This window comes from Arctopsyche grandis, chromosome 12, assembly GCF_051622035.1.
Source record: "Arctopsyche grandis isolate Sample6627 chromosome 12, ASM5162203v2, whole genome shotgun sequence".
NCBI lineage: Eukaryota > Metazoa > Arthropoda > Insecta > Trichoptera > Hydropsychidae > Arctopsyche > Arctopsyche grandis.
Window position 1 is genome coordinate 28,387,687 of NC_135366.1, and position 12,921 is coordinate 28,400,607.

General features: G+C 32.8%; 1 protein-coding gene across 1 annotated transcript in view; it reads left to right on the forward strand.

Moving 5' to 3' along the window:
- Positions 1–12,921, forward strand: part of LOC143920490 (irregular chiasm C-roughest protein-like) — an 86,158-nt gene that overhangs the window by 39,631 nt on the left and 33,606 nt on the right. The window contains exon 5 of the mRNA XM_077443368.1: positions 8,901–9,101. Within this exon, the coding sequence (XP_077299494.1) occupies positions 8,901–9,101 (201 nt within the window). The remainder of the gene's footprint in view (positions 1–8,900; positions 9,102–12,921) is intronic.

Consider the following 12,921-nt stretch of genomic DNA (forward strand, 5'->3'; position numbering starts at 1 on the left):
AATCTACGATCCTGCGAATACCAATTAGAACGGTGGGCTTAAATTTGATTTAAATATTTGGAATAGAAGTTTGTTTTTAAACCTTTTTAGATGCTTTTCACTATTCAAGAACTCTTTTTTCACTTTCTAGAATAGATGATTAAGACACAAATAAATGTAACACACTTGGACTTGGCCGTAGCACATCAATAAACACGCCGTGCATTTCAACATTTTTAAGCTTTATGGAAGCTAATTGTGAAGTTAAAATGTACGTGAGAAAGTGTGAGAGCTTTTAGCATAAAATTTATATGAAATAGTGTCAAAAAATGTTATTAAAACAATCTAAATTTTCAAGTCTGTTGTGTGTGGGTGGCGCGAATGTATTCTGATGTCATTTTAAATGACGACGTTGATGATTTTATTCCTTTGTCGTTGTGTTGAAGATATTGGCCTATTATATTCTTAGCTAAGGCCCGTATATCTGTTAAGTTTCAAATCGATTGAAAGTGTGGAAGTGGTTTAAATTTAGCTCACAAATTTTGATCCGCCAAACTTCCAATAAATTTAATAACAATGACACTGAACTAACAGAGTGGATCTAATTTTATTTTTATTTTATGTAAACCCCAATGCGCCTTCTTAGATAATTAAGCCAGCAGTATAGCTCAGTCGTTAAGCTTCTGTTTAACACCGAGAGGCGCCGGGTTCGTTCCCATGAGCTGACCTCGATTGAAAATAATTGTTCTGAGTATTTATGTAGTGCTGCTGGTCAGACCTGGATATTTGTGACTCCAGGTCGTTGTTTCCTAATAGAGTTTGCCAATTTTCTCTGATTTCATTGTTGAAATGGATCCCGATCAAGAATTGGCTAAAAATCCTTCCTACCATGTCACCACTATTTGAGTACGATTAATGTACAATAAAATTGATGTGCAATTCATAGATGTCTCGTTAATTTGCGAGTTTTCAGTGGCTCGTAATTCAGCGACTTTTATATATAAAATTCTGTATTGTTTGTAATTGGCCAGGAAGGCGCATTGGAGTTTACCTGTAAGGCCTTCCTGGTATAAAAATTTAATAAATATACCTAAACTAGTTCCAAAACATTAAATTTTCAGTGTACGCACACATCCAAGTATACGATTATATTGAGTTCATATTTTTTTCATCCGTCAAACTTGTCATTTTTTTTTCCAATAATGCACAGCATACTATGCATTATAAATTGACATCATCCGCCAAGAAAAAAAAATGAAAAAAATCAATCCATCGTCATATTTTTTTGACACGCGAGTGAGCGACGCGTCTCGTCAATATGCGCCTAACCTTAGTCAAATCGGAGTCTGTCACTATTTATTCTCAATTCGAAAAAATAAATAAAAAAAATCGGCCTCTGAAAGGTTTTCTTTCATAATTTAATATCCGAAAGGTGACATATTCGTGAAAGCTCGCGCGCGACGGTTGACTCCAGAGATTATAAATAAACCATTTTTCTATATTTTTCTCCGGAGAATGGCGATGGGGTAAGAAAAGGTTATAGCCTCCTTTTAACCCTCCCACGTCCGACGGCGACGAATTTTATTTTTAGGCTTTTTCCGTCCGATCTCAATCATACCGAACGATACGCGAGCAAACACTTATTATTATATATATTATATTATATATACAAACGCGAACGCTGTCAATGAAAATACGCTTTTCGACGCGGTTGTAATTTGGCGGCGTGAATGGGTTATTTTTTTCCTGAATACTTTTCGCTTTTAGTTCAATGTATTTATGTTTTTATGCGCGTTTTTATTCGCAACTCACTTCTAAAAGGGCTGATGTCGAAATGTTTCGCATTGAAATTTCGCGGTTGCTAGAATTGGTCGTAAATTATTTTTAAGTATTATATGCTTAAATATAATATCTTAACCGGTTTTGTGCTCACTTGGATCAATTATTTGCAAAAATTATTGCCGTCTGATTATGAACTGTCGTTTTAAAGTTTAATGTTGATAAAATAATTTTTAAAAATCATTTTTTTGTACATGTTAATTCAGTTTTTAATGTGTTATTTTAGGATTTTGATATTATGACCTTTTGGATAAGAAAAGGTCAGTCATAAAAAAAATTCTGACGATTCCAAAAAAGAATAATAAGTTTACAAACGTATTATATATTATTTTTGAAATATCTTTCATATTAATTAATTTAATTAAAATTTTAGGAATATATCAAAATTATTTAAATAGATTAATTAAAAAATATTACGTATAATATAAATTAATTTTGTATAAATTAGTTTAAATTTTTTTTATAAATTAGTTTAAATTAATTTTGTATAAATAAGTTTAAATTAATTTAGTATAAATTAATTTAAATTAATTTTGTGAAAAAAATGGTTTTAATAATAATAATAATTTTTTTCACACATTTTTTATTTAATTTAATTGTTTCGTTTTGTACTAAAATTTCTATTGAAACATTTAATACTGACTTTAAAACATAAACAAAAATGATTCAAGGTCATTTTTATGAGGAAATTTGCTTAAATAATCGATCATTATTAAATCATGTGTACAAATTTGAACATTTATTACATTTTCATTCATGTTTAATTGATTTGCTATGAAAAGCGATTTCATTTAATGTTTATATCATACATAAGTATGTAAACTAAAATTTCATACACATATAAATTATCTGCCTAGAAGAAATATTTATTAAAAATAAATTAGGATTTTAAATTTGTTTGACATTTACAAATAATAAAGTATTCAAAAAGAAATTTTATTTTTTTTTATAAAATTATATACAATACACCAATTGGAATGTATTGTAAAAGAGATTAGTTGATTGGTGCTCGTCAACCACTGGTTTACTAAAGCTGATCAACTAATCTCGCGTTCGCACCAAAAAGGCCTCGACGTATGAACAAGCTGTATACAACAGCCAATGAGGTCTCGCGACCCATCGACCAATGACCTTTCTGTATTGAGAGTACCCGCTGGGTATAAATATTAGGCGGCTCTGTTCTGTGTTTCATTCGGAGCTGGCAGGCCGACGGATCAAGAACAATATTCTACAACTATTGCTGCGTCTTTCTCTGCGATCTTAGAATCCCCTCTACATGTTCACGAATCATTCTGCACATACATATTATTATATTATATATATGTATATATATAAAGACGGTAGTCTGTGTGTGTGTCTGTCCTAACGCTAGCCGAACATAATGAATGAATCGATAAAAATCACTTTGTATAAATTCTCATTCGGAGTCGAACCCGCGAACCCTCAAGCGAATACAAATATTCTCTTATAGGTATACCTGAGTTCAGAGAGTTAGCGATGAAACTATCGTAGAATATTGAAATGGCCTTTTTTTTAAACATTAATTGAATTTTTCGTTCTCGCCATATAAAATACATAATTATAATAATTTTAGTTAGCGAGGTTTTGAACCATTTTTTTTGTTTTCATATTAATCAATTAAATATATATATATACATATATATTTTTAATTGAAATTAATTTATATTTTAACGATATTTGAAATTTCAACGGGCATAAAACTAATGATAAATAATATAGCAATTGAGAATCGCTTCATCAAGCGCGCACGCATGTATGGTCTGAATTGTTGTTTACGATCGAAATGGTCGCAAAACTTGAGGGATGATACTTCGATCTTTCGTGTGATGTTTTATTTTCTCCTTACTTTCTCTATATCTCTCTCTGTTCGTTTCTGGAGCCTTTGTGTCCAAATAAGCCGCATTTCCCCTTTATGTGATCCTTTTATCGCGCTTATATCCTCGTCCCGTGCACCGTACGAGATTTCGCGAAATCCCTATATATATACATATATCCGAGTGAGCCTTTTAAGGAGTCCATACAATTGCATAATGTTTATTTATGGTACTTAGGACACTTTACGGCCCGAAAGCTCGCCCCATACCAATACTATCCCATACACGCTGCCAGTATCCTTATATAATATTATATCATATATGCCTTTTGTCCCATATACATAATACTGATAGTTCAATGTTGCTGTATATGTAATTTGGCCTAAAATATATATATTTTCAGTCTTTAGACACACACAGCCTTTTTTATTTATTATTTTAGTGTTTTTTATACATGTATTAAAAAAATTTAATCTATTTTTAAATGTTTCAAATATGGTGAAGGGATCATTTTTCTCGGGTTTATAAAATATTATAATTGCTTCTTTTCTGTCAAAGGAAAGATAGCCTTTTGAGCGAAATTCCACATAAATTCTGCGTCACATTGTGTGCTACATCGAATAGTCCTTTCAGTGTTTGGGTTTTTGTTTGCAAAAATAAAAATAAACATGTACCTTCGTAGCCATATAAATTAAATAATATAAAAAAAGTAAAATTTGCATACTTTGACAGAGCATCACAGTGGAATTCAGATACTATGAATATATAATGTGAAAGTTAATGGAAACCTTTATAAATCGAACTATGTATGTAAATACATACGTACATATATTGCTTTGTTTGAAACTGTTTTTTTTTTTAATCTATATTAATTAATTATATGTATTTTTTTTTAATCTATAATATATTAACTATTATCGCGAAAGGAGTAAATAGGAATATATGAAATTACATAATATTACATTAAAAATCGATGAAAATGGCGTATTATGGATAAGGTTGTCTGATTTTTTTTTTTTTAGAATTAAATGTGGCAATTCACATTTATAAATTCACTGGCAACACAGACCAATAAATTCGAAAAAAATGCAATCGGACGGTTGTTTTAAATATGATCGAAAATTTCAAATCGCCCAAACTTTAAATAAATAAAAATGTTAAATTTGTTTATTATAACGAATTTTTTTAAATGCATTTATATGACATTAATCACCTGAGATTTATTTTTAATTATTTACGATTTAGGTTAGGTTTACAATCTAGGTTAACGTTTTTAGAAAAAGTAACCACATACAGTTATCTTATCCACAAAAAAACCTTTTTTTCATTTACCGGTTAATACCGGTATACCGGTAGTAGGAAAAATCATTTAACGTTTACTGTTTTATGAAATTTGATAGTAAATTGCAATCCCTAGTCTTTATATATAATAATAATCGTATATATAAAACCGAAACGGCGTCTGTAATTCGTTCCTGATTGGCTGTCGTCAAAGCCATTTCTGATTGGCTGGAACAAATTAATGGTTTTCATTTAATCTCCATTTACCGAGCGAAGCCGGGTAGCACTACTAGTATATACATAAATATGTATTATACTTTAATACAATTTGCAAATAGTTTTGTTTTTTTATATTTTTACTGGAGATTATTTTGGAAAAGGAATTGAGATATTTACATACGTATGTATGTATATATTATACTAGTGGTTCTACCCGGCTTCACTCGGTATTTGTAATATTAGCTTATAACATAGCTTAAATATGGCAAAGCTTATAGCTTAAACAATCTAATAGTAAACTTTTATTTGTTTTTTATTAAATTTATTTGAATCGAAAAAAAATAATATTCGACGATATAGATGTCGTCGACATATAAACTTTGATTTGTTTTCGATCCTCCCAACAAACCTTTATACTATACATACATACAAAGTGTCTTTCGAAATTATATATTAGATAAGATAACTAAATATTTTGTATATATTAGACTAGCTGAACACGGCATGCGTTGCAATGCCGCAATAATGCATGCAATTCCCGTTCCCGTTGTCGTTCCCATTCCCGTTACCGTTCCCGTTCCCATTTGTCAGAAAAACGCAGGCAGCGGATACATTTGAAATTATTGCGTTGCAATGACACTCATTCCCGTTTCTCCCGTTTTTGTTGATTTTTTTTCATAGTAATCTTCTCGGACATGCTTACAACAAATCCTGAAAGTTCCATCGTAATCGATTTAGTAGTTTAGGAGCCTATTCGAGACACACAGACAGATATTCAATTTTATATATATATATATATATATATATATATATATATATATATATATATATATATATATATATATATATATATATATATATATATATATATATATATATATATATATATATATATAGATAAGATAATTATTATTATTATCCGCTATTATATATCTTATTATTTTTATTATTGTGTTCAATGTTTTGTTTGTGTATATATGTAAATATGTTTTATTTTCGTCATGTCTAATTTCTTTAGTTATTATTTTGTTTCTTTTCTGTTATATTTTTGACCATTGTGGCGCATTAGGAATTCTTGTAATGCAACAATGGTCCAAACTTTAAATAAATAAATAAATCACTAAATTTTTTTTTTTTATTTATTTATTTATTTAATAGTTTTGGACCATTGTGGCATTACAGGAAGAACCTAATGCGCCACAATGGCCTACATTTGAAAAAGATATAAAAACATGATATAAAAACAAGTAAACTGTAAATAAAGGAAAAAAGCAAAAGCAGAAAACATGGTAAAATAAAATAATAAAAAAAAGTAACAAAAGGAAAATAATACATCATTCAGACAGAAAAAAAAAATAACAAAAGTGTAAAAATTAAAAATAAAATCCATAAATCCCATTCTTTGTTTACACTGATCAAAATTAAAATAGTATATAAAAATGTACAAAAGAGAAAGAAAAAATAAAATAAAATAAAACAAAATATGAATAAGAAATAAAATCACAGCGAGGCCCAAATGGAAGAGAGTAGATTAAGATTCCACTCATTCATCACATTCAAATTAAGAAAGTAATGATGAGCGCAGGTTACCAGATAAATATGTTAAGATAATATCCGACAATCTACGCTCCCCAAGGTGGAAAATATCACATTCAGGGACAGCAGCAACGATTTCATTGAGAAGTCGAATAGCTCTTGGAATAGGAGCCATTCGAAAAAGGACTGTGCGAGCAGCAGGTACAACCATTAAATGATGATGTCTACCACGCACATAATTATTAGGGACATAAAGTCCCAACTGTTCCAACAACAACGGGCATGACGTATTACCACGCAATAGCTGGAGAACGAAACGAATTAACGAGAAGTTTCTCCGAAGTTCAAGGGAATTATACCCAAGCATGCCCAAAAGGAAAGGAGTAGGATAGAGATATGGGTAGTACCCATACTCTTTCTTATAAAGAAAACGAAGAAATGCTTTTTGCACTTTTTCTATAATAAGAGAGTAGTTTGCTTCATGCGGATTCCACACAATTGCATTATACTCTAGCTTACTTCTAACAAGCGAGTTGAAAAGCAAGCGAGAAGACAAGGGGTTGGAGAATAATCTAGCATATCTCAAGACAAATCCAAGTCGACGAAAGGAAACGTCAGCGATTGTCTTGATGTGGTTGTGAAAGGTGAATTGAGGATCAAAAGTGATACCCAAGTCGACCATTGATTCCACGCGCTTCAACAATACGGATCCAATGGAATATCCGTGACAATAGAGCGAATTCGCACGTCCATAACTCATAATAGCACATTTACTAGTATTCAGTTCAAGCCCTAAACTGGAACTGAACTCTAAAACAGCGTTAATATCAGCTTGAAGGAGAGAGGCTTGCCTCTCATCCTTAACAGCAAAGAATAGTTTAACGTCGTCAGCAAACAAGAGACATGAAGCATTGCGTAGTAGTTTTGGGAGGTTATTAATGACTATTGTAAATAGTAAAGGGCCTAAGGTGGACCCCTGAGTTACACCAGATCGCGTAAAAAATGAAGGAGATTCATAAATACCATATCTAACAAATTGCTTCCTATCACTAAGATAAGAAGCAAAGAGTTTAAGAAGACGTGGAGAAAAGCCCACTTCAGCTAATCTGATCATAAGAGCGTCATTGTTGACAAGATCAAATGCTTTTCGAAAGTCAAAGTAGGCTACATCAACTTGTTGTCCACGGTCAACTTTAGACATGGTATAATATGAAAAGCAGGCAAGATTAGTGGTAGTGGAACGACATGGTGAAAAACCATGCTGCTCATCACACAACAATCTTTTGAACTGCAAAAGAATCAAACGGTGAAGGATATTATCGAAAATTTTGGGAATAGCCGAGATGATAGCAATAGGTCTGTAAATTAATATGACGCGTAGCGTTTTACTTTTAGTCTCAGTCGAATATATTTCAGTTAGTATAAAAAAGTTCACGTTTGATAATGTTATATATTAGTAGTACAGTACAAAACGTTGCTTATGTTTTTATGCTGAACTTTTTGTACGAAAAAATCAACACACATGTCATTACAAGCGCAATACGACCTATTTTAAAATGAAAATAAAAAAATCTAGAAATCCTTCAGGAAATCGTGTAGAGTTTGAGAATCACGTGCCACGGTGCCGTTCAAGAGAGTTAGCAGAACTAGACCGGTCGGTTAATTGGACTAGTCTGGCCGCGTCGTAATAAGGTTATCTAAAATCGATGGCAGCCGCAGTCGAAGGATTAAAAACTCACCCAAACCACCCCCCCCCCCACCCTTAAATCCACCCTACAAGGGCGAAGGGTGGGTGAAATATATAGAGGGGGTTTGAAGATAAACGGAGGATTCGAAGAATGCGAAAAGTTGGCAAGAAAAGAGCGCGTGCACGCGCGCTCCCGGGAATTCCCGGTAATTTGTTCGACGCGATTCCCGCACGTGCGAGCGATCGGGAAACTTTTTTTATGATAAAAAAATGTTGTATAGACTTATACCGATTCAAACTATTGAGTATTGAGCTTTTATTTCAACGGTTATTAGTATTCAATCAGCATTTAAAGTGTATACTTACATATACTGCAAAACACAAAGTTATCTTTAAAAGCTCTCTATCTTTCCCTGTAACGTTTTCAACTTTTATCTGCTCGAGCAACGCCGAGCATTTCAACTAGCAATACACATACATATCTTGATTTATTTAATAATGAAAAATCTCATTTTTATTTCTAGATCACGTGGATAGACGGCGAGGGCAATGTGATGACCCAAAACTTAGACTACGTCACAGAAGTCCTACCAGACGGCAGAAGGGTAACGGCAAAGTCAATTTTGAGACTTACACCTAAAAGACGCCATCACAATTTGACTTTAACCTGCCAAGCCCAAAATACGGCAGACAGGGCTTACAGATCCGCTGCAGTTCACCTTCAGGTAATGAACTCTATTTTATATACATCACATTAATTTACAGTAGAGTTACGATGTACGTATGTTCAGTGAAACGAATAATGGGCATTAATTATTTTGCACGTTTAATATTATACTTTACCCACAACCATGTGAAGACTTAAGCTTTTGTGTATATTAATACTATTCAACTATTAATACTATTTGTGGAAAAATCCTTTGGGAGAAATTTCGCTAGTCGTTAAAATTTGATCTGCAGTTGTGCTGGTGTAATAGTATTAATATATGTACATAATATACAACCAAAAAATTTTACGATTTAGCGTAGTAAAATCGCTTGCTACGATATAGTAAACATTTTAACATTCATTATATAACCTATTAGTGAAGTAAAAATATATATGAGTAATAATGAAAGTATATAATGCAAATTTTATAAGATATAGTGAGAAAAAGATAGTTATAGGCGTTTAAACAATTAAAATCTGGGTGACAGAAAGGCAGATAAATACGACGACTTACCATTAGATTTCAAGATGGTCAAAATTGTAACATTTTTAAACTTGTCTATTACGAATAATTTTCACCATCGAACTATCAGAATCGATTTAAATTTCCGTCGTTGACCAAACCGCGCAAAATGACAAAGCTTCGAAACGATCGAAAGACTATAGGAATAGATATTGTATCGATTGCGAAGTGAAGCCAATAAAGAGCCTTGTAAAAAAACATAGGCAACGACTTCTACGACAGATAGATTGGTCAGACACTATTGGTCACACTAAGTTACATACTTTGATTTTGATTTTTGAATGCTTTTTATTATTACTAAATTATGTTCACAAAACATCTTATATCTATTTTAATAGCTACTGATCTACTGATCATTTTCTATTTTACAATTTTAATTTAATTTTGTTAGTAATCATAGTATTATATTATTCTAATGTTAATGTACAGCATAATAGGAAAAAGAGCTCAAAAACCTTTTTACAATGCTTGTAAAGGCTCATAATACATCTAATACATAATATTAATTAAAGACTCTCCAAAGTCGATGATCTAAAGCAGATTGGGTTTAGGTAGGGTTGTCAGATTTCATGCAAGTCAAACCGGAACACCCCCCGCCCCCCAAAAAAATCAGATCTTTGACTTTTCTATAGATGAAGAAACCAAAGATAGACTTCACTGAGAAGATTAGTGAAAACATCTAATAAGGTTTTTGGTGCTTTTTCTTCAGACGCCCCCGGCGTCTGCGCCCCCTAGGGCTCCGCCCCCTGCACCCCCTTGAACCTTTACCGTCTAGGGCTACGCCCTCTGCGCCCCCTGAGCATTTGCCGTCTAGGGCTACGCCCTCTACGCCCCCTGAGTATTTGCCGTCTAGGCGAATCAGCGACTAATCGAATCGAATCGAAAAATATATAAATCAAATCATTTGTTCAATGACGTCACGGATCTACGAACGAACGAACGAAGGATACATACATACATATATACAAAGTCTCTTTACAAATTATATATTTTAATTAATGATTTGCTTTAAAAATAGTTTATCAATGTTTGATTGTCCATAAATGAGTTTATGTATTTACAGAAATGAACTTTTCAATCATCAGATAAATTAAATCAGCTGATAACTAAAAATAATTGTATGTGATGTATGTATGTAAGCTTATCTCGCAGATAAAACTCCGTGAAGAGATATACTTTTAGCCGTGAAATGTCAGATCTGACATATTTGGCCATAAATCAATATATATATATCGTGTTACATGAAGCTAGACGCCAAATTTGAAATTTATATATACATATGAGAGTTAAAACTATAAATATTTAAATATTAGAGATAACGAGAACCTATAGAGCAAATTTTATAAAATATAGAGTGAATTATAGGCGTTTAAACAATTAAAATCTAAAATGGCCATATGAAGGCGAAAAGGTTGAAGATTATAGTAGCTTGCCGTACCGTCATAGATGTCACCGTACCCGAGATTCTGGATATTTGATACGCATTGTATACGATAGTTTATCTCCAACGTAATGGCAGACGATACATTAACGTATATTGATGACCAAAATGAGCAATATGGCAAAGTATGAAAACGATCGGATAAGAGATAAAAATGACCACTAACAGGAAACCACTAACAATGTGAAACGTAAAGGAGATAAGTAAAAAGAAGTATACCGGGACATTTGGGCATCTCGAGAGGTTTGTTTGGGACACCGGGACACGAGACTTAAAACTGATGACAATCCCGATTAATCGGGACGCCTAACAACCCTAGTTTAGGTAATCTGTGTTACTAACTTACTTACTACTTCTACTGTATTCTCCTTCTACTGAGTTCTACTTCCTTCTTCTGCTTCATCATCATACAGTTTCCATTTCAAAAGCATCCCAACTGAATTTACACTTCTTACACGTGCCCATACAGCCTGTCCCACAGCTACCGCACTTACCTTTTGAATAATTTACACACACACACACACAGTAGTACATATTAGCAACACAGACCGGCCTCATGAATAACATAACGGAACGGCGAAGAATGCAAGCGTATGTAAAATGAATTGACTCGTTAAATCGAAGTGAGCACGAATAAAAAAAATAAAAACACAACAGATAGCAGCGGGTTAGGTGAGCGCGCGAGTAACCCATAAATTACCGCGTTACTTTTTTTTTTACTTTTTTTTCCAACGCTCTCGCGATTTATGCTCGCTTTAGTGCCTCCTTCAAACGCGATATCAACCCCTTCCCGACCACCGGCTGGTTCGTTTTTGCCCCGTGGGTGCGTTATTTTAAAATTTTCCGGCCACAATGCGCACATGGAGCTTTTCTTTGTCGAGCCCCTCTACTCTAATGGCATCCCGTGTGTGAGGAAACGACGACACGCGCCATAAAGGTTAGCCTTTATGGGCGTCAATATGCGGCTTCATCTCGTCCTTAGTTGTCGTAAATAAATTTATTTGAGTGGCGCTTATGACTTATTTTTTTTTTTTTGTATTTTCTCATACTTGGCTTTTGCTAATTTCGAAACTTTTATATTGGCGTATTAAATGTTCGAGTTTATTGCATTATAAACCCACCTGTAGACAGGTGGTTAAGATACGGTTCAACTTTTTATGGGAATTTTGTTTTTGAAGTATTCAGATTTTGATTATTATTTTGGCTGGCGTATGAATAAACTACGGTTTGTTTAAATGCTTTAAAATCAGTTTTATTTCATACTAGCTGAACCCATGCCGGGTTCAATGACACAATAACGCATCCGATTCCCGTTACCGTTCCCATTTGTCGGAAAAACGCTGCTAGCGAACACATTTGAAATAATGCAATTGTTTGTTAATTTCAACAACGCAGATCGCGACGCGAAAACATTTGAAATTATTGCGTTGCAATGACACTCATTCCCGTGTTTCCCGTTTCCGTTCCCGTTTTTGTGCGATTTTTTTTTCACAGTAATCTTCCCGGAAATGCATAAAACAAATTCTGAAAGTTCCATTGTAATCGGTTGAGTGGCTTAGGAGCCTATACGAAACAGACATTCAATTTTATATATATAGAAAAGCATATGGTTAAACGGGTATATTGTCTTCTATTCAGAATTTACTGTACCTACTCGATATATAAGATACTGAATAGATACAATACAATTAATAGTCACTACTATAATTTCAATTTACATTTGTTTGCTTATGTATTCTTCATTTAAAATCTGCCCAACAGACTTTTTAATTAAATCCATATATGTATATACGATTGAATAGTTAGCATACATTTTTATGTATGGTGCATAATAGGATATAAAATTGGCAATTATAATCAGAATAGTTTTTA